The sequence below is a fragment of the Scomber japonicus genome, chromosome 4, assembly GCF_027409825.1.
Source record: "Scomber japonicus isolate fScoJap1 chromosome 4, fScoJap1.pri, whole genome shotgun sequence".
Lineage (NCBI taxonomy): Eukaryota > Metazoa > Chordata > Actinopteri > Scombriformes > Scombridae > Scomber > Scomber japonicus.
The window spans coordinates 24,018,592-24,041,194 of record NC_070581.1 but is presented as its reverse complement, the minus strand read 5'-3'; the positions used below and the strand labels follow the sequence as shown (position 1 = coordinate 24,041,194).

At 39.2% G+C, this 22,603-nt stretch overlaps 1 protein-coding gene across 1 annotated transcript in view; it reads right to left on the bottom strand.

Moving 5' to 3' along the window:
- The window catches only part of LOC128356916 (adenylate cyclase type 6-like), a 39,593-nt gene that overhangs the window by 5,294 nt on the left and 11,696 nt on the right, over nucleotides 1-22,603 (bottom strand). The window contains exons 4-17 of the mRNA XM_053317103.1: nucleotides 7,983-8,132; nucleotides 5,499-5,620; nucleotides 4,655-4,766; nucleotides 4,386-4,513; nucleotides 4,134-4,292; nucleotides 3,891-4,032; nucleotides 2,968-3,096; nucleotides 2,822-2,850; nucleotides 2,552-2,699; nucleotides 2,358-2,455; nucleotides 1,668-1,755; nucleotides 1,449-1,565; nucleotides 1,191-1,349; nucleotides 857-1,032 (exon numbers count right to left, since the gene is read on the bottom strand). Of these exons, the coding sequence (XP_053173078.1) occupies nucleotides 857-1,032; nucleotides 1,191-1,349; nucleotides 1,449-1,565; nucleotides 1,668-1,755; nucleotides 2,358-2,455; nucleotides 2,552-2,699; nucleotides 2,822-2,850; nucleotides 2,968-3,096; nucleotides 3,891-4,032; nucleotides 4,134-4,292; nucleotides 4,386-4,513; nucleotides 4,655-4,766; nucleotides 5,499-5,620; nucleotides 7,983-8,132 (1,757 nt within the window). The remainder of the gene's footprint in view (nucleotides 1-856; nucleotides 1,033-1,190; nucleotides 1,350-1,448; nucleotides 1,566-1,667; nucleotides 1,756-2,357; nucleotides 2,456-2,551; nucleotides 2,700-2,821; nucleotides 2,851-2,967; nucleotides 3,097-3,890; nucleotides 4,033-4,133; nucleotides 4,293-4,385; nucleotides 4,514-4,654; nucleotides 4,767-5,498; nucleotides 5,621-7,982; nucleotides 8,133-22,603) is intronic.

The window sequence follows — 22,603 nt, the reverse complement described above, 5'->3', positions numbered from 1 at the left end:
TGCTAGATATTCACATTTCTGCCGATATCCGATATTCCCCAACTCTTAATTTCCGATACCAATATCACCCGATACCGATATATGCAGGCTTTTTACACCAAAACTGTTAGGTAACAAGTTAACATATCTCCTATTGTGGAATCAACACATTATGCCTAATTTCATTGTGATGCTCCACTGGATGCATACATAAATGCAACATGGCTTTCCAAATGTAAACACTGTCTGTGCAAAATAAGAGAACTACTTGAACTTAAGGTATGGAAAAAAGTGCCAATATGTCACTGCCATATTTATTATACTGCTTTGCAGTCATAAGACACACTTGGAATGGAAATAGCTCCAAACTACAGACATAAGCCCTGTTTCTGGAGGCGGGACCTTTACAGGAGCGTCCTCTCACTCACTCTTCTCAGCTGTTCGCTCCAGCAGAGTAGAACCCAGATAGGACCCATCGGACTCAGAACAAACATAGGTTATAAACACTTCCCGATATTACATTTGACCTACAACTTAACTAAAATGGTATCTCCAAGGTCAGATATGGTTAAATTTAAGCGAATAGGCTTTAATACCAAAATCAAAACCATCATTTGGTGAATATAAATTAATGGTCAATGCATCAGGGGTTAACAAATAACCCTATCTAGATAAAATATAGTCTAAAGTTGAAAAGTTTTACAGTAGGAGATATCTGATCAAAGAATGAGTAGAAAAGACACTCATCAATAGTCTGCAGAAAATGAATATTTCAGTTGTTTTTGAAGTTCGAGTCCAAACCCCACATCTGAGGTCTATTTGCAACGCAAACAACATAAATGTGTTTCTTATACTGTATACATCCTGCTGCACTTACATGGCATTGGAGGTGACAAAGAGGTCTGCGTTGTCGAATAGTGCTACTTGTGGCCACTCCACCAGCAGCAGGAAGGTGAGCTGGATGAGCAGCATGAGGACCAGCTTCCCTATGCTGCTGATCTGCAGGAACACTGAGCAGGCCAGCAGCGTCAGCAGCACACTGTAGCTGAAATACTGGTGCAAAAAACAGGAGAGTGGCATCACAAAGAGGCGATATCAACAACAGATCTCACAGATGCAAATGTGACATTTCCTTTCTGTTTCAAAATGGCTCAAACAGTTGCGGAGGGGAACACAAACGGTGACATACAATGAAGTGAGTAGTGACTCACCTCAGGAAAGGGGCAGGAAGGGCCTTGGCTAGGACAAATCTCGAGACCCCCTTCAACAGACACATTCAAGCTGCGGATCACACAGGGCGTCACCATGGCTGCAGAAGTGTTCAGCTTCTCAGCGACGCACTCCGCTAAGCTGTTGGTGTCACAGGCAAACTGCAAGCATATACTCAGTATGATTTTCAACATACGTGTTTCATATAATTCATGAATCTGTCATCTTGTTGTTTGGCTTAGCTTTTACTTTGATCTTACCATATTGACGAAGGCAGAAATGAAGACGAGGATAATGGTTAATACTCCAACCAGTGTGCTGTTGGTGCGAGACTGGACGATCTTCTTTGAAACAGTCTGCATTGCAGCCGGAAAGAGCTACAAGACGGAGTAAAGTGAAAACAAAGTATTAACACTTTAGTTAAATATCAGTGAATATTAACAAAAGATTAGTTTGTGTGTATTGAGAAGTTCCACTACCTTGATGCAAGAGTATATGGCACAGATGAAAAGGATGTTGGCAAGTATGATGAAGATACTGATGTAGATTCCCAGCATGACCGGGGTGCTGCAAGGAAGAATACAGAGATACAGTTCACATCAACCCTGTTTGCTTCAGATTGGGGTTAAACTGAGCTATAAGTATCAAGCCTATAGTTTGTTTGCTCTGGTCTGAGTTAGTGGACAAGCTGGTAAAGTTGTTGCTTTGCCCCCTTGGTTCAGTTTGTGAACTGAATTTCACTCTTCTCATCGGTCAGATATGTCTGTCTGAGCGAGAACATGAACACAGGAAGAAACTCCAATTTCTCAAATATGAAGAATGCAATGCACTTTGTACAATTTATTCTCCAACTAGCCGCTGACAACTATTTCACTCATTTACAATCAAATATGTGGGCACATTTAGTTCAAACATGCAGAGTACGCCTTGGTTAGCTAGGTCAGATCAAGGTCGGATTACATTCCCACCACAAACTTTGGTGGGAATTTGTGACCAGGGTGAGACCACTTCCTGTGTTTGATGTGGTTGTTTTGGTCCACATTCGAGTACGATCACTGTTTTCAAATCTGCCCAAAGGGGGGCAAGCAAACCAGAGTCTGATACAAGCGGACTAAACAAAGCAGGTTTGAAAGCACCCTTAAAACACATACACAAACACAAGTACTCACTGTGGAAAGATAACAATCTGTATGAAGGATATGAAGCAGAATACTAGCAGAGTACAGGCAACATAGCCTCCAAAACGATCGTCCACCTTCTTGGAATACTGAAACAGGAAAAAACAGGGACGAAGAGAGTCTGATTTGAGAGGTTGTGGTTTTAAAAATGCATAAAAATGATAATCAAGAGTCATAGTTTGAACCTTTTTCTCCAAGCTAGAGGTCTGAAAGGTGAGCAGGAACTTCTTCACATGGTCTTTTCTTAGCTGGTCGATGCTGCGAGCGTCGATGGCTCGTCCCAAAAATTCATCCACCTCATCTTCTGGGTTCATGGCCTCCTGGACACCACGGCTGAAAAAAAAGGAAACACAGAAAGAGCAGAAGAGGAGAAACAGAACAGAAAGTGTTGAAGAGGTTAGTTAAATCCAGTAAATCAGTTTTCACACATGCACACTTTAAGAGTCAATACTCACTTGTCTTTACTGGAGGTCTCATCAATCCCCTAAAGAAGAGAGAGAACATGGCAATAAGAAGCTGAAAGAAGGTTTCTTAAAAGCATCAATCATAAAAAAAATTTGAGTCTACCAATGTGAAGGGGTGTGTGGATGTTAAATCTCACCATTTGTCTGAAGACTTTTGAGTCTTTGGTCCTGGAGAAGGTTCTGTCAGGGACCCAGCGTGGTATCAACCCCTCGTTAGAGTTTGCTCTCGTCCGCTGCATCTTAGCCATCATCGCCTTCTCCTCCTTCTGCTCAGAGAGAAAAACATGAAGGCTTGACCAACTGTTCTCACAACAGGCAGTGAAAAACAAAACAAGTGACTGAATACAGTAAGAAAGGTTTTTAGGATGGTGTTATAGTCCATTCAAGGTCTAAAAGATGACTTCATTCACAAATCTGTTACCTCTCATCACTTAAGATTATGCCTCTGTGATTCTGCTTCCTTCACAAGTTATTACTCGATTTGTTACATATTCTTAAATCATCTAATATCTCTAAAGGGCTATTCCTCTTTTTGTTTGCATCATTATACTGATATGAAGCAAATTGAAGCAAAGCGAATAAATGTAGTTCTCAAAATTATTCCTTTAAGCATATCCTAACCTTCTCTCATTCCCATTTGGGAATCAATAATTTGTATGAGTTGCATATTGGACCACGGTTGGCCTCAAACCAGATGATGTCACAAATCATGCTCGTAGGTACATGTCCTAAACAAGGTGAGCACAGTGAAACTTTCTACTTTGCAGATGTGTGCAGAAAGCCTTCTAGTTTAAATTTCTGCACGTACATACATCATTCTGCAGAGTGAAGCTCAAACATCAAACTTCAGTAACAAGAAGACAATCTTACTGTAACTGGAGGTGAACTTAAAGCAACTGACTCCACTTAGTTACTGAAGGAATATTTACTATTTATGTCCAATTTTTTAGCCTCAATTTAAACAAACGTCCATCAATGTTTCAATTCCATTAAATTTCCCACATTTTATCCTCCTCCTAATTATGTCCTCATTGAGGTTTGTATGCTTTTGTGCACTGACCCGTTTTTGGCTGCAGCCGAGAACCAGGAAGGTCTCGATGCTGTTCTCCTTCAGATATGCATTCCTCTCGCCTCCAAAGCCTGGCTCCACCTCGTAGTCTCCATTAAGATACTGCAGGGTGGCCTTAGTGATGTGGATCCGTCTAGCAAGGACAAAGACACCAGAAATTCAATACCTGCGTGTGTGTGTGTGTTTGTGTTCATGTTTGCATGTGCAAATAGGTGTGTGACCCTATGGCTTTACCCTGCTTTGCCTCCCGCCTCCATGTGATTGGCCAGTGTGACATCGTTAGACCACACATCAAACTGCCACTTCCTGAGTCCCAGCACGCCACAGTGCACGCGCCCGCTGTGAATGCCGACGCGCATGTTAACATTGACCCCCGTCACTTCGCGCACCAGCCTGCAAACACATATCCCGAACGGTCAGTGTCTCGTCTGCAGCAAAAAATATCTCCAAAACAAACACGTTTGCAAACACTGGTTTTCTACTCACGAGATGGCTTCAATCATGTCGACGCCCATCTCGACACAGCAGTGGGCATGATCGGCTCGAGGTTCAGGCAGCCCCGACACACAGTAGTAACAATCTCCTAAAATTTTAATACGTAGACAGTGGTTCTCCTGGGAAAGAGGGGCAGAGCAAGAGACAGAAAAAAAGAGGGCAAAAGAAGAAGAAAAATGAGGTTGCAAAGTGTCTGTAAGGTGCCTCAGAATAAAGAAAATGAAAAGAATAGTTCAACAAGTTCAATTGCGGCTTCTTACCGATGCCAGCTTGTCAAAACGGGCAAAGAGTTCATTGAGTGTCATGACCAGCTCCTGAGCTGTGCACTGAGAGGCTAGGCTGGTAAAACCCTCGATGTCTGCAAACAGAATACTGAGGACGAGATCAAGAGGTAGAAAGAAAGAGGGGTTTAGACAGACAGAAAGATTATTAATCCTCCACTTGATAGATATTTTCAGTTAGTTATATTATATTGATGATAATTTCATCACTACACAGCAGTAGCAGCAGCAGTATTGCTTTACGTTACTATCAGGGCTGCTAACCTTGAGAGCAGCAGGAAGTTTGACCTTAAAGTCTTCTGAAGGAGATTCATGCAAGTGTAATGTGTGTATGTGTGTGTGTGTGTGTGTGTGTGTGTGTGTGTGTGTGTGTGTGTGTGTGTGTGTGTGTGTGTGTGTGTGTGTGAGTGTGTGTGAGAGAGAGAGAGAGAGAGAGAGAGAGAGAGAGAGAGAGAGAGAAGGAAAGGAGAGAGGAGACTGTGTGCAGTGTGTTTGTTCAGTGCTGTAATTGAATGTGTGCTGAAGTTCTCCATCTTTGGGGATTATCTTATCTTGGCTGCTGGTGATTAAGTATTCCCTCACTAGTGTTAATTAGCCTCCACTCTGCCAAACCACTCTACCCTCCTCTGACTCTGTGAACGTGTGTGTATGTGTGTGTGTGTGAATCTCATGAAGAATTAGGAACAAAAATGTTGTATTTTCAAGTTTTGAGCATTAGATGATGAACTACAGTTACTTCATTGTACAAAAAATTCAAAAACTGAAGTGACTGAATTCTTAATTCACGGTTAAATCATAAAAAGAGCCAAGTGACCAGGCTGACCTGACATTGTCATGTTTCTGGATATAGATCTTATGGAACATCATGTCTTCCTTCTTGGCATTGATGTCAGCCTTCATCTCCATGGCAACGTGCCTTGGTAACACTGAAAGCAACAGACGCTCCTGGAAAGCACACACACAAAAAAGAACAGAAACAAAATGCAGATTGTGTCATTCATAATATTATTGTCTGTCTGCAAAATGTCAAGTGTCCTCAAATGCGTGTCACGTGGCAGTGGGTTTGAGTTTTACGTAAAAGCTATGTTTTTTTTTTTAAAACTAACCCACTGATATTTTGAGAATGTTAACAATAGATACTGGTGATATAGCCTCTGTGTCTGAGTCCACTGTGTTATTTAATGGTGTTTGTAAAGTCCACGAAAACCTAATTTCTCAATAAAGTGCTTAATATGAGCGATGGGGTTCAACGTAAGTACAAAGTCTCCTGCCAAATTTCAAACAGTTTATTTAATGTGAGAAATTAGTGTTTGTTTAGCCTGTGTACCACTTACTGGGGGAAAAAGATGGGAAAAAGTGATGTACTTCTGTGCACTAATCAGGATTTAGAAATAGTTGACTCAAAATCTTATGACAGGTGTGAGGTTGTTTAGTACAAGTGACAACTTGACTGTCACTTATTTAGTTATCAATCTTATTTAGTTTAAAAATGAATCTTACAATCTGAATGAAAGTTTTCAGGTGCTTTTGGGACATTTTTCTGGTTTTATTTGACATCTAACTATAGAGAGACGAGAGCAAATGAGGGTAGATGACATGTGACAAAAATCCCTGCCTCAAATAGGGACTTACACCTCAACCCCACTCTTGTTAATGCAGCTATCTGACCAAATATAGATGTCACATCATATCAAGCCATGAAAAACCTTCAGCTTAACTTCAGGTAAGTGGTGAATGTTCTGCATCACCTATCAATTTGGCGGTTTGTTTAAACTCTGATGCATGCTTCACTCCCAAGAGAGGATATCTGCCATCCCCAATATTTCTCTCCCTCTCTGTGTGTGTATCCTATGGGGAGTGATGAGGTCAGAGCTTAGACGTCAAGCATTAATTATTGCTGTGCTGCGTTCACATGTAAATAATCATTTTTACTGGAGTTAACTTACTGAACTGAAAACTTTTGAAGCAGATTGGATATCAGCCGATGATTTACCCAATCTACATTAAGCCTAGTTTATTCAAATTGGATCAGCTCTCTGTAAAAGAAAATATATCATATTGACCCAAATATAAGAGAATATGTTTTACCTGGAGAGCAAGTTTGGAAAAGTGTGGGTTCTGTTATATTTAGAGTGTCTTTTAGGGTTAGCAGGACTTAACCCTTACATACTGTTCAGGTCAAATTTTACCCATTTTAAAAGCAACTAAAAACCACATGAATTACATTCTTTAAGCCTGAAATTGCATGACTATAGTTGGCTAGTATGTCCAAAAATGGAAATATGTTTAAAAATGATATGTTTTTGCACTTAGAGGGTGTTAAAAGTGATCATGTAGCCTAATATTTAAATATCGTTGTCACTTTAAATTGATCAACAGAAATAATTATGGCTGTTATGTTCTCATTTTAGATAGTATAGTGTGATTGTTATGGTATTTTCACTACAATAGTGTCAATTGTAAAGAAAACATGAACACAAAATTTGCAGCTCAAAATTTGGTATCGGCACTAATTATGAAGTAATACCTAATAGTATGTAAAGGTTAAACATGTTAAGTTAGCCCGGTTTAACCTACAAGAGTTTTCTGACAGCTCATGTAACATGTTTTGCTCAGACAAAGGAAATAAACTCCTGATGAGTGGAAAGCAGTTGAAAGCATCTTCTGACGTCATTACTACAGAGATGCACGAGGGACCGAATCACCTGTCAAGCAGCCAAGAATCACCACTGAATGTCCTGATGAGGAGATCAAACTGACCGGATACTAACAGCTGCGGGGGAAAAATAAGTCTATTTGTTCCCAAAAGCCTGACACAAGAGCATGTGAGTATGACACTAATAAACAAGATTAGAATTAACTGCACTGAAAAAAAAAAATTTGGGATTTATGTTTTGCTAATGGAGGATTTTCACGGGTCATTCTTTTGTTAGTATCTCTGGGAATCTTTTCCAACAGGATGAGCCCGAAAATGTTTCCTATTCTCTCAGAAAGCAGGCGTTGGAAAAGGAAAAAGTCTTATATTCAGGTCAATATGGTAATAAATACACAGAGGGGTGGTGGAGCGAGTCGTCCACGAAGTTCCTCGTATCCTCAGCTGCTCCAGACTGCATTTCTAAGGATTCTTGGTCAAAGTGTGTGTATGTGTCTGAATGAGCATTAGAAACTCATCAGCGTGTGAATGTGTGTGAATGGGTGAATGTTGGCATGTAGTGTAAATAGCTGTGAGTGTTCAAGACTAGAAAGGCACTATATGCATCCCATATAAACAAATGTGCATGTGTGTGTGTGCACTGTGCAGGCCTACCTGTTGTTGATTCTCCCTCTGCAGATGTAGTCTGGCCTGGATGTATCCTCTGGTCTCCTGGAAGGCTTGTCTCTGGGAAACCTCAGCGGGGTAGTGGGTGCAGATTCCAATGATGTTAGTGCACAGGAAGATCAGGACATTAGCACTCACCTGCAGAGGAGGAGGAAAAGAAGAGAGAGAGAGAGAAAGGGGAATAAAAAGGTGGTCAAAAACAAGAGGAAGGAAGGAGAATTACTGCCACTGATAGAGAGAGAAACTCTGAATGTGATGTTCCCACATCATGATGATTTAAGCATAACAGGAAGCAGGTTAAAAGTGACAATGCTTTCTCATTAAACTAGACTTGTCAGATTTGTTTCTTGTACTTGTTGTTGCTTCTGGGACAAAATGGTTTCATGAGTCAGTCTTTACTGAATAAAATGGATAAAATGTGCTCATTTAAATAGTGTAAATCAGTTATTTTATCTTGCCAGGACTTTTTTTCTGTGGGTTTAAACTTCACAGTAAAGCTGTCAGTTGACGGGTTTCATTGAGATAGATAAAGATAGGCCTGCGGTGCATCTCAGGTGCTCGACTTTACCGGGAAATCCTTGCATAAAAAAACATAAAAACATTATCTGGTGACTTTTATTAGACTCTTTGTAAAGATTAAATTATGATTCAAGTGAAGTGGTGTGAATTTCATTGCTCTGTTTACTCCTTTTCTCAAATATTCTGTATCCCTGTCTCTAACCAGAGTATACTGTATGTATAGTACATTTACATAGGTACATCAACAAGATTACAAGACAATGTGCTTAGCTGTGAATCAGTTAATTATATGAAAAATACAGAAACATGCTTAGTGCCAATTATCACTAATGAATTAGAGTAGAAAATAATGAAATAAAATATATAGTGAAAAATGACTGTTACAGTGACGTCTTCAAATGTCAGCCAAAAATCTGAAGATATTCAGTTTGTTCCTCAATCCTCAAATTTGAGAAGCTAACACCAGCAACTATTTATCATTCCAGCTTGAGCAAAATTACTAAAACAATTAGTCAGTTATCAAAATATCATTATCACAGTATATTATTCATAGACAGTATATTTTAATCTCATTTACGACTGTATTTACTTGCTGGTCTCAAGTGTTCATGGTTATTGAATGCCTTACACACACGTACACACGTACACACACGCACACTTCCTCTGACAGGAAATGGTCCTGTTTGTGGGCTCACTTGTCCCCTTTGCTCCTCACAGACCACTGACCATCTAATAATTTTTACAGCATGCTATCTTTGAAGATGCATCATGTGTCCTGCGATGGGATAACCCTCGTGTGTCCATAAAAATGTCCCCAACTGCATCGTGGGAATTGCCTTTGACCCGTTACAAGGGCCACTTCCTCAAAAGATCTGCTCTTGTTTACAGCACGAACGTGACGCTCTTCACTCCAGAGGCCACATTTGGACACTAACAAAGGCTGAGAATGCACCAGAAGGAAGGCCGGAGATGATACATCCTGTATCAAACACCAAGAGGAGCAAAAAAACAGGCTTTCACATCTAATTATGAGCCCTAATTCAATTCAAACATCCTTTTTTATCCTGCACTTGAGATGAGATCGGTTTCCAGAGCAAATCTCCTTTTTTAATCTTTGTACTTTGTACTAATCTTTTTTTTTCTAAAGAATTTATGATCCACATTTATACAGTATTTATACAGTATTTGGGTATGAAGCCAGAAATCATTACACACTGACATCTCCTGGGTAGAAATGGAAATACACAAAGGCCAAGGGTTTGGTTAATGCTACTATAAATTCACATTTTACTCTTATTACATATATGCTCATATGGATTATATATTGTTTTGTTTCAGTTGTAGTCCATAATATATTTAAGCAAAACATAAAAGAGGAACTTCACTTTTATGTCACTAAATGCTTTATTTGCATTGTAGGATAGATGTGAAAATGTTACACAACATAAGTCTGCATAATGAATAACAATCATCAACTGTAATCTATTATCTTTTAAACCAAACTGATCGAGATTCATTCACTTAAGTAAAGTGTATTCGAGTTTTTTTTACTTCTGGTTTAATAATCTTATAGTTATTGTCCAAAGAAGCCACTGTCTAAAGGTGATCTTTGGCAAGATGTCATGAGCAGATTCAAACATGAAAGCCCTTTTTGTGGTAAAAGTTTATGAGGATAATAAGTACAAATTCCTCCAGAGAGGGAGACATCTTTGAGCTTGGCTTTGGTTCTTCATAAACTACGAATGCATTTTTAATGATTCTGCTTTATATCATCAATTTTGATCTACAACTGAATCCTAATCATTTTCTGTGTTTACTATGTTTTTATATACTTAAAATCTATCACAGTTTCTTTCTCAGGTTTCTGACATTTCCTAAAGGATACATTCAATTATTTGTCTTCTTAATGTACTTTTATCACTTTACCAAATAATTCTCTGATATTTTAAAGAATCAGTATTCACACATTTTCTAAATGTTCATTATCTGAAAGATATTGTGCATTTCTTAGAGAACTGTAACAGGAAACTTTATGGGACTTCATAATACTTTACTCTTTAATTACCTTTCAATCAAAATGAGGTGTTTAGGAGCATTTTGGTGTAAAAATCAAGCAATCAAACTTTTTTTTAAGGTGAAAATATTCATCTAAGTAAAATTTAGCCATCTCTGTGCTCACGTTGAGTATTCTGCACTTTCCATTCTCCGGAATCAAAATACCTTCTTCAGCATGACTCATGGTAACTTTAAAAGTACTTTTTACGGTTTGGATCCTTTGCTCTTGCTCTTCAAGTGTTTTGTCTATCAATCACAATGCTTACCTTAACTTTGAACTTTCACTGGAAAGGTTTCTAAATATGTATAAAAGGAGTCTGAGTGTCACATTTCTGAATATTATCAGAGCAAGAAACAAGTGTCCTTTTCATATGTTTCTGCTCTACTTGACCTTTATATACTGCCCAGGTCCAGTTTTACATTTAAGAGCAGTAAAAACACCCTAAACACTGTCTTTTTTAGCCTGATATTTTATATAAAAGGTGTTCTGGGTTAAATTTGAGCATTATTTATTCAAAAACTACCATCAACAAATGTAGTTGTAGTCCTCATATTCAATCAAATTCACTGAAGTCATAACAGCTGTTATGTTCTCATGTTTCTGGTAACATAAGACCATAATATAGTGTTATTGTGAATGTTTTTTCTCCATAAAATGTGTAGAAACTAAAGAATATACTCTATCTGCTCTCTGAAAGCTGAATATGGAGAGTATGTAAGGGTTCATGTCTGATCCTTGTTTGTCAGTGGATTTTCTTCCATTATTCACATAACATATGTACATAATCCCCTTCTCAAGTTTCAACCTTTATTTCACTATCTGGCAGAACAATGGTGAGCAGAGATGATAAATATAGAGCACTTACTAGAGCTCTTTACTGTCTTAACACTGGTCTTAAGAAACTAGTTTAAGGGAAGCATGAAGAAAAACAGAAGAGTATAAATGGATGAAAATGAATAAAAAAGAACACAGCAGCTAGGAGACGAACAGGAAAGGAGGATAAAGGTGAGACAAGGTGACACAGAGTATCACTGACACGAGAATAGCAACAGATGGGTAATGGAGCGATGAGTTTAAAAAGAAAGCAAACAAGGGGTGGGGTAAAAAATAGAATAGCAGTATAATGGACAACAAAGATAAAGTGGAGGACTGACAGATGTTGCGGGTAGGAAGGAAATTAGCAGTAAGGAGCGGGACGAGGAAGGAAGAAGACAATGCGAGGATGACAACAGAAAGAAGAGTGTGAGTGGGTGAGAGCAAAAAGAGACAGAAAGACAGAGACGGAGAGCAGGACAGATATGGGCCAAAGTGACATTAGGCAGATGGCTCACAGCGCTCAGCTCTGTTTACATTACTCTCACTGTTCAAGCAAAAGCAGCCATGAGACACAAGTGAAACCTGCAGCAAACTGTGTGTTTGCAGGTGAACTCCTGTCAGTCTATACAGTATACATGTGCACACTTCTATGTGAGGATGTGGGTTTTTTTCTCCACATGCAAAAAGCTTCAGCTGTTGTAAGTATTTATCTGCTGAGAGTCACACAAAGTGCGTATCACACTCCATGTGTCTGAGCTCACAGGCTCAAACTAATTGCTTGCTTTTCTCAAGAGGGCAAGGACTAGTGGGTTTACAGAGTACACAGTAAGGTCCTGTGTTTACGCAACAGCACTCCACCTCTTTAGGAGCTCTGCTTGGCAGCGTTTTACCTGCTACCTGTGCATGCTGCCACGCTCCCTATTCAAGGCCACTGCACCTGCTCATATCCTCTGTGCTCAACAACAACTCATTTATCTAAACTCATCACCTATTACCTTATCCTGCCGTCCTGTGCATCGCTTCTTTTTCTCCTGCACCATTATAATCAGACCGCTTCACATTATAATCTTCATGGTAAACTCCCTGTCAGGTAGGGTTCATGACTGAGTTACCAATAAGATTATAGTATTTTTTTGTCAAGGCTAAAATAAACAAGGAATTGAACATTACGTCACTGGAACATCACATTGTTTTCTGCCATAAAGGCAGTCGTCATTTCCCCGGGGGTGACATGATGGAAGCAGCCAGCCAGCCAGCCGACCAGTCAGTGGAGAGGACCTCAGCCTAATCCCTGGATATCAAAATGGCATTATGTAAGAGCTGCTCTCATCTAGGCAGGACAGGCAAAACAGCAGTAGTACTGACTATTCAGCACAACATAGATTAAAATGTGTTTTACCAGAAAAAGCCTCCAACAGCTTAGGGAGGATGTGCAGGCTTAATCAATAAATGATCAACATGGCTCTGTGGATGCATAGCTGCATATATGACCAACAGTATGCATGTAATATCTCCACAATTAACTGGAACCACCCTCTAAAAATGTACATGTATTGATCCTTAAAGGCATGATCCTCATGCATGTACAGAAGCCCAATTTCTTTTATTTCAAACTTAATTTCTACATTATTATTTGGAAAACCAAAGTCTCGAAAGACACTATATAATCAGGGAAAATGTGTGCAAAATGATGCACAATAATATTTACTTTAAAGGGAATGGTGCAGTTGTAGTCTTAAGTTTGAATATTTCACCGTAATTATAAACCTTTAATGAAGAGCTGGAAGAACATGACACAAAAAATATTTTAGATACTATCAGACAGTGTGGAATAAGATGATGCATTTTTTGTCAAAACTATGAGTCATATGTATAATCATTATGTATAATCATAGAAAATAATGATATTTGAAAATATAATGCAAATATTTTGACTTATAAAGGACTAAGAATGTGTGAACTGTGTATGTGGCACTCTTAGCTGGTCAGCTTTTGCACATCACTGTTGGTATCTGAGTTGTACATATTGTGTGGCATTAAAATGTTTAGTGAAGCTCAATTCTGCCACTTCAAAGAAACCCCCAAACCACATAAATTAACTTTTATAACCTATATTCACAAGATACTATACAAGATACTAAAAACCAAAGTATCAGACATGGTAGATAAAAACTTAAGAAAACTGAATGAAGTTAATGCAATTCAGCCTGATTCTTGACCAAACTTCATGACGATCCATCTGATAGTTGTCCAGATATTTCACTAAAAGCCCAAAATATCAACCTGGATTCACCATCTGGAGGCCATTAATGTTCATACAAAATGTCATGACAATCCATAAAATGGTTGTTGAGATATTTCAGTCTGGACCACAGTGGCAGACAGATCAACACTGGTCGCGACACTAGCATGCTAACAATTCATAACAATGGAAGAAAATTAAGAGGTGGATCTTTATCTTCAGAAGTGGTGTAAATGGAGAACACAGATGTCAAAACAAACAGGAGACAAATGCAATTCTGCAGCAACACTTCACCTCCTCCCCACATCACCACTGTGCATCTAATAAAAGCGCTCTGAAGCTACCGTCTCCAAGTTGGGCAAGCAGGCGAGGACGAGAGGGGGGCTAATGGAATATTCAGAAACTTTATTTATAATTTTTCTCCTCCTTTATGATGGATTTAGCACAGCAGCCATTTACTTTAGCAGGAAGTCTGTGGTCCTAACAGTGAGTCTATAAACATTGACTTTTAGGGCCATTAGGCCCCTTTTCAGACTGGGAGCGTGTTCTTTAAAGAGGAGAGAGCATGTGGGAGAATGTGGATGAATGAGACATTTAACATTAACCTATATAGACACATATGAATGTAATGTACCATACACATACAGTATATGCTTTTATATAAACAATATATTACATAACTACTTGTATGTGAAAGGAAATGCTCATAGAGATAAACTCTATGGAGAATCATAACATGACTACAGTTTCCTCTCAGTTCTGCAGGACTTAATAACATCTTTCAGCTCATTATTTTTCTTTTCATGTACAACAGGTTGTTGGTTTCAGCAAAATAAACTAGCTGGTGGACTAGCAGAGCTTTTAGCAGCTAAAGAGACAAATGTTGGAGACCAAAACAGAGATACAAGGACAGCCAATTGGATTTGTACTCTACAAATGGCCAGAAACACGACTCCTAATTAATGGATGAGTAAGTTTAAGTTAAGTTTACCAGATCAAATTACTGACAATATGACAGTGATAGTATGACAGTGTTGCTAGCGACACATCACCAGCCAGCAGACAGACACAGTTAGCGACAAGCTTGTGAACATAGTGGAGCATTTAGCAGCTGAAAAGCCTTCAAACATGTTGAAAACATAAAGGAACCCAGGTCCAGGAGCATACAGAATAAATAACATTTAAAAATAGACCCTATAATAAATAATTAAATGAGGCAATAAGTTGGTGGAGACCAAAACAAAGCTACAAGGAGAGTCAATATTGGATATTGGAAACACGACTCCAAATTAAGTAATGTTGCTTTGTATCTGTTGGATGCATAAATAAGCAACTGTTTGCTAACAGGTTTTCCCCCTAAGAGGCTAAAAAACAAATTATTGCAGGTTTATGGGCCAACATAGAGAAAAAATTACCAAAACAGACCTCACCAATGCATACAGGATGTGACTAAAAGCACAGCGCTCACATGCGAATTACATTTCAAACCACACAGTAGAATATGTGCCAGTGCAATGCTTTTCTGCAATGCTTATTTTAGGGCTGATGTTGCACAGCAAAGGTGAAAACAGAAGCCTTATATGTTGTTAACATGTTTTTGTTGGTGTTTGTTATTTTCAATTAATTCAAGAATAAAATTGGTTTTAGGATTGTATCTGAGGGCAGATGTTATGTTAATACTCATAGAATTACTAATAAACATGAACATATCTTCTGTGTTATCTTACAAGACTTGAAATGTATGATTATCTATCCACACACAATCTAAGTAGGCTGCTTCATTCATGGTTGAGGCATAGTACTGTTATTGACAGGAATCTGTTCTGTTCATTAGGTGATTTGACTATGTTTTATAATGCAATATAAAAATAATGCAAATTTCCCCATGGTGGGACTAATAAAGGAATATCTTATCTTATATTATCTTTGACATCTCGTAAATTTGTTGATGTTACAAACCTTGGATTTGCACTTGTGTAATCTCACGTAATTTATAAAAGATGTAACTTGAGCTTTCGTTAGGGTGCCAAAGAGTTTTCTGAAATTTTCTTACCACTGCCATGCAGTCTTAATCACAATGCATAATATTTCCGTATAGTGCATACATAGTCCGTCTTAAGAAGAAAGTGTTTTTTCTCAGCATGTTCACACAGTGCAGCAGTAGGTGACCTGCCCCCTCCTTTAATCCCCCCATCCTGCTCTCCATTCCACTTTAACAATACTCAGCCAACACCCAACACTGAGACGCTGATCACAGGAAGGTGTGTGTGTGTGTGTGTGTGTGTGTGTGTGTGTGTGTGTGTGTGTGTGTGTGTGTGTGTGTGTGTATGCATACAAATACTAAGAGGTGAGGATGTATGATCTTAAAGGACGGGTTCACAGTTTTTTTCAAGTCTGTCTTAAAACAATAATCAGGTACATTGAAATAGGTTTTTATTGCCATAATAATGCCTCCTGTTCATAAGGGCCATAGGAAGATCCTTTCATAATGCACTTACAATGTAAGTCATGGAAGCCAAAATCCACAAGCCTCCTGTGCAAAAATGTATTTAAAAGTTTATCTAAAGCTAATATGAAGCTTCAGCTGACTAAATTAGTCAAATAAAGTAGATATATTTCTATGTTAAAGTCTTTTTAGTGCTAAAACTCTTCTTTTTGTGATTTAACTTCCACCACAGCTCAACAGGGAAACACTGTCTAAAGAAACACAAAGAGGGAATTTGATGCTAAAAAGACTGTAAATGTGACAGATATACACTTGATATGACAAATTATATCTCATATAAGCTTCAGATCAACTTTTAAATGCATTTTTACACAAACTGACTGTGTGGACACACTGTGTATTTTGGACCCCATCATTTACTGAAAGTGAATTTGAAGAGGATCTTTTAAAACCCGTATGAATAGGAGGAATGATTGAGGAATGATTACAGTGAGGAAACTCTCTTTCAGTGTTCATTTGGGCACCTGACTGTTGTCTTAAAAATTGTGGACCTATCCTTTAACATATTCCCTCTGGCATATAAATATCATTTATTCAGACCCTGATGTCAGTTAATGGACAAATGCTGCAGGACATGCAGTTTTTTATACACTAAAATGTTGTGGGGTAATTAACACTTTTAATCCCTTTACATCTATAAGAAAAAAATCAATCAGATGCATTTTTCCAGAGAGACATGCTTTGCCTCTCATGTCAGTCAGTTTAGAAGTTGCTGATACACAAAAACAAGGCTTTGCTATGATGTGCATGCAGGTATCATGTTCAATTTCCCGACTTAATACTCCAGCTAGACAGCTCATTTTGAAGCCAGCAGTCATTATAGGCCTCTTAAACATGGGAGATGGAGATGTGATGATGGCGATGGTTATTTTATATTTAACTCAGTGTTGTTGAACAGAGTCTCTCTCTCTCTCTCTCTGCATGTGTGTCCTTCTCAGTCTTGCGAAAGGTTCTGCTTAGTGTTGGCCCGAGACTCACACCCACAGTGACTGTGAATTATCAGAGATGGCAGCTGCGCAGCTTTCACTTAGCAACTATCACCCACATTCCTCAGCCTCCTTCCAAAGACCTGCAGACCCCCACCCGGGTTCAGGGAAGGTGCAGTGTGGGGACCCATCCGAGGAGGAGGAGGATGGTAGTGGGTGTAAGGGTTGGGTTAATGACTTCTACAGGCTCATCACACCAGCATCCCACAGTGAGCACAGACTGTATTCATATGCATGTTCTGACTGTCATGTATGTTACGTTGCGTATGTATTGCACAAATCACAAGCAAGTCTCGGCCCTCTAGGCTACTGTTGCTATGCCTGTCAAGCTTTCCAGCATTTATGCAATCTAAAAGGGGGCATATTATGTTTTTTGTGATTTTCTGTTATTCATGCAACGTTGTTGTTGTGATGTTGGATATTTATGTAAACTTGCTCAAAGTTTCACAACTTGAATTTAACATATGCAAGTGAAAAGCCCAGACATCAACCTCCCCTTAACTCTTTGTTTGGAACATTTTTTACAACGTGCGTCTGTTGTCCACTCCACTCACATTTTTCAAGTAACAAATGAGAAAAAAAAATAGTGAAATCAGTTGGGGTTTTTTTGCACTTGATGGCTACATACATGCTGATTATTTCAACACATTTAACACCATTCACAACTATGAAACCAGGAACAAACATCTGCTCTAGCCTACATTTTCAAGAATTTCAAACAACTAATTTAGACTTTCTGATAGCGGTCCTTGAATCTAGTGATCAATTCCCAGAAATGTTGTAGTAAACTTATCCCTTTTTTTAAATAAAAGACATTAGGTGATTTTGCTCCTGAAATATGATGAAGCTGTGATGATGAAATTAAACACTCTTCTGGGGAGGCCACAAAATGAACCTTTTGGCATTTTTGGCTCTGCCTGCACATCTGTGTGATTTTATCTGCTATTTCGATATTGACATTTCCTGTCAAATAAATGACAAACAAACAAGCTAAAGCTGCATGCCCAGGAAAAAAGTCAACATCACCACCACTTGTTTGTCCATGTAGTAGACACAGAAATAAAGAAACAGCTTTGCTCTTGTGCAGCGCTAGTTAGTCGTAGTGTTATAAGTATGATAAGAACACGTAAGAAAAGGGATTAATTGATGTGTTTAGTGCACATAATGCTACCTAGGATAGGGTTGGGAGGGGTTACTGGAGTGTAAACTTTCACAAATCTAATAAAGAATAGGATAGAGTTAGCTGCTGAATCAAAGAACATCCAGGACCAACTTACACACACAGTGGAGAAACACTAAACATGGCTGTGTTAGTTGTAATGAGGAAGTCAGTTAAAGGATATGGCTGGCAATGTTCTATATATTCCCGCCAAACCAACAATGACTTGAAGTTCTTGGAAGTCATGAGCTTGTGATATGTCGCACAACATTTAGCAAAGCTCTGTAAACAGAAAGACAGTGACGTCAAAGACCTACTCTCCTGTGAATGTTATTGCTGTTATTGGTCTTCGGAGTCTTTTCTAAACAAACTATCGTGACCGTAATCCTCAAGATGATGCAACATGTCACCCGGTACAAAAGTGTGACTCATTGACATGTTTTTTAATAGTTTGGGGACAACAACAGAGGTTTGTGGCACAGAGGAGTAGGATATAACAGGCTTTGAATACACATACAATACTTATAAGTAGGATCAGTTCAGTGCTGGTTTGACTGCACACATTAAAAAAAGAAAAAGAAAATCAGCAGCCATGTCCTTCAAGGATATGATTCGAATCAGCACTGTGAGTGAAAACTAGTTAGATCCATTCCTTACACTTGGTTTTGAAAAGGCTAAAAAACATATAACAAATATATACAACCTAGTTATGGTTGCTGAAAATCACTCCTTGAAGGGGAAGATTTTAGCTAATTAAAACAACTAATTCTTTCAGGACTGCCTAACATCAAATAGTTGGGAGCTGCTTGGACTGCTGAGGTTATTTAAATATGCTAAGAGCCATATTTTATGTTGACATGGAAAAAATCATTTAGCTGTTCAGGACAGGACTGTCCAGAAAACCTTGTGGAGAACAAGACGCTGAATTTATAAGACCTTTTCCCAGAGGGAGCATTGACTGATGGGATATTGTTGTTGAAACCGGGCCAGCAAGAGTGCAAGTCAAAGCTCATCTGCCTTTGAGAAGCATCTGGAACTCCTTATAACATCTGTGTTAGATCAGACTCTGTAAAACATACTCCAGCACCCCAACCACAATGACACTGCGTTCCTCGTGACAAAAACATAAGAGTCTCCCCGGTAGGTTGCCCCTTATCTTTCCTTGAGAGTGTCGGTTATTCATTTCCATATTCGTTCATTTCATTTATTTTTCCTGCCTCCTCCCGTGCAGACTCGCGCTCGCTGTCACTTCAGTCTTTTGTGAAAGGGTCTGTGTATGTGTGCGGTGCCAGGCAGCTGCTGGGTTTGTGTACTCAGGCTGAGCCTCATGTCTACACACAGCTCTCACTGCCCTTATCAGAAATGACCAGAACCACATCAACAGATAAAGAGTCAAGCCCCACCTGCTCACTCTGCTCCCTCAGTCGGCCGGGTGGTCTACACTTTGTCTGGAGGTGAGCGTCGACCGACTTCAATCAGACAAAACTTCACATCCAAAAAAATGATCTTTTAAGCTGCAGAGAACAACAACACATATTTTGCAGCTCAATTCAAATCACCTAAAAAAGAGATTCAGTAATTTGTGATAGTTTTGTCCTTTCTCAGGAAATCATTTCCAGGACAACATCAATACAAGTGTTTAAAAGTATTCTCAGTTTCCAAAATCTTTCAGCACTGCGACATGAAGCACAAAATATAATATAATTCACCATCTTATGATTTTACTTCACAATCCAAGTGACACGTTTTCAATTATGTTCTTCTCCCTTTTAAAGTTGTTTCCATTGCAGAAAACTTAAATTACTTCCTCTTTCACACAGACATGAAAAAGTACAATTTATCTCATATTTTACGTGTGAACACAAACAGTTTGTAGATTCCCATCATAGATCTTTACGTGCACATAAACCATCTGTGAAATGAGGAAGAAAAGCGTCACAGGAAATGTTGACTTGTGTAAATATCATGAATATGTGGGTCCAAAAAATGTCTTCTTTCACATAAAAAGCCTGTGACAAAGTCCAGTCTGCACGCCGCTTTTTTCTATTAAAGAAACATAGATGAAAAAGAGGCCGATTAAGTTATTGTGGATTTAGGAATGATTTACTTTGAGAGATTTGTTCCAGACCAGTCCACACGCTGTGGACAGACAACAAGTTCAGGAATAACTGAACAAAAAGCCTCTTAGAGGAGTTATGTCAACATCAGAAGAATGCAAAGGAGTTGTAATTATCAATAAAACAAATTATCTGCACCAGATGAAGAAGCTCAATACAAACTAAGCTGGACTCAAATTTTATCCATTTCTGGAAAAAATATTTTAGCACTGATGCAATATTGAGTCAACTTTTCCCAGTAGCTCTCAGTATTAGAGTTATTTATTGTGTTACTTGTGGGTTATTTATCCAAACTACAAATTACTGAAAGTTATAAACAATATCAATAACAAACAGTGTCATGTAAGTTTAAAAAGAGAGGGGTAGACTATGAGAAGCTTTGTGTAGTAAATAACCCGACAGTAATATAAAAAAATGACACTAAAGTCTTTCTGTGTAACGTTAACTCAGTGTTGTGTTGGTGTTATATTGAACCAAATTTGGTTATAACAGAAGCAGACAAGGTCAATTATTGGAGCCTTCTTTAAAGAGCGTTGTGTATCTGCGAGGCCTGACAACACATCTTTGCACTGTTTCCTCAGCATTTGGGTCTAAAAACATGCACAGTCATAGCGAGCTGACCAGAGATAAGCTTCCCTGAACCAGACAACTGGCAAACAACATCCTGTGCATCCCTCCCTCTCGACTCCCCCACCACCTCCACTCATATGACCTCTCCTCTGTCATCGCCATGTTTAATTATGGACTGTCTCATTTCGACAGCGGGGGGGAAGAAAACAAAGCATGAATCTATCCCGAGCAGCTAAACAGCAGCGTGTCTAGAAAGCTCGGACCTTTCCAACACCCCGCTTGCGAGCTCTCTTGATTCTCAGAAGGAGAGAGTGAACGGCAGAAATCAATTTTGGCCTGATTTTTTTTTTCTTCCTTTTTCTTTTTCTGTTTCTTTCTTTTTTGTCCTTACTTGAAGCAGCGATTACCAAACTGTATACCAGCAGGCTGAACTGGGTCTCGGCTGCTTGAGTCGTACCTGTTTCCATGGCAACCGCTGGACCAACTGAACACAAGCACTGAGGGAGACACTTAGCAATGCTGTTTATTCCCCATCATTCTCAGAAGTGATGCTAAACTGATAATTCATTTCCAGCACTCTCATTGGTCCACAGAATGACTGATTGGCAGCGGTGGTGTGTGGGTGTGTGTGTGTGTGTGTGCGTATGTAATTATTATACAATTAAATACAGGCAATTATGAACAAGAAAATGTATTTACACACAGAAACAATTATCACCTAAATTTTGATACACTGCAACGTATCTAAGCCCTTTGAGTAAAGATGTGGTATGAATGTGCCTGCGTGCGTGCGTGCGTGCGTGTGTGTGTGTGTGTGTGCGCGCGTGTGTGTGTGTGAGAGAGAGAGAGAGATCCCAACGGTCAGCACCCATCCTGCTTGCAAGCAAAGTATACATGTGACAGGTATCCTCGTTAAAATGCTGCTGCCGCGTTAAACACACAAATTATTTATCAAGGAGGCTGTGGAAGGACTGCGTGGGGAGAATATCGGATTCTCCCCCGATCACACCACCTTGCCACCAGCCGCCTCCTCCTTTTGCTTATACTGGGTGTCTTATTCTATAGCCGCAGCTTCGCACAGGTGATCACGGGCTGACACTTCCTCCACTGGGATCCAAGTCTCCCTTCTTAATGCAAGATGCACACACACAAGGTTATTCCAGCACCGGGAGCTGCTGTGAAACAATGAACAGCTGATACAGTCGATACCATGTGAGATTTTCTCTGATTAGCGTGCATTCACTCTCTGTATTAACATCCTGGAAATTTAAAAATTGAGTAAACAGCCTGTCGGAAAGTTTGACGTGAGGCCATTTTGGTCTTGCGTATAAACTGAGCACATTCCTATTTAAACTCTATTCTTATCTTATCTAATGAATACAAAACACTTAGTGGGAGCTTGACAAGGAGACCAGGGAAACATATTGACTGTCCCCTGACCCAGAGTCCATGTAGAGGCCTGATTTGCCCTCTGTGCTGCTTAATGGGCTTTTAGGGGCTTAACCCACCGTCTCTGCTGTGGTCAAAGATAAAAGATCTATCCCAAAATGCATTAGGTTACGCTTCATTAACGTAGAGAATAAAAAGATCGCTTAAGTGTGTGTGAGCATACAGTGTTAGCAGATTCTACACCTGTGT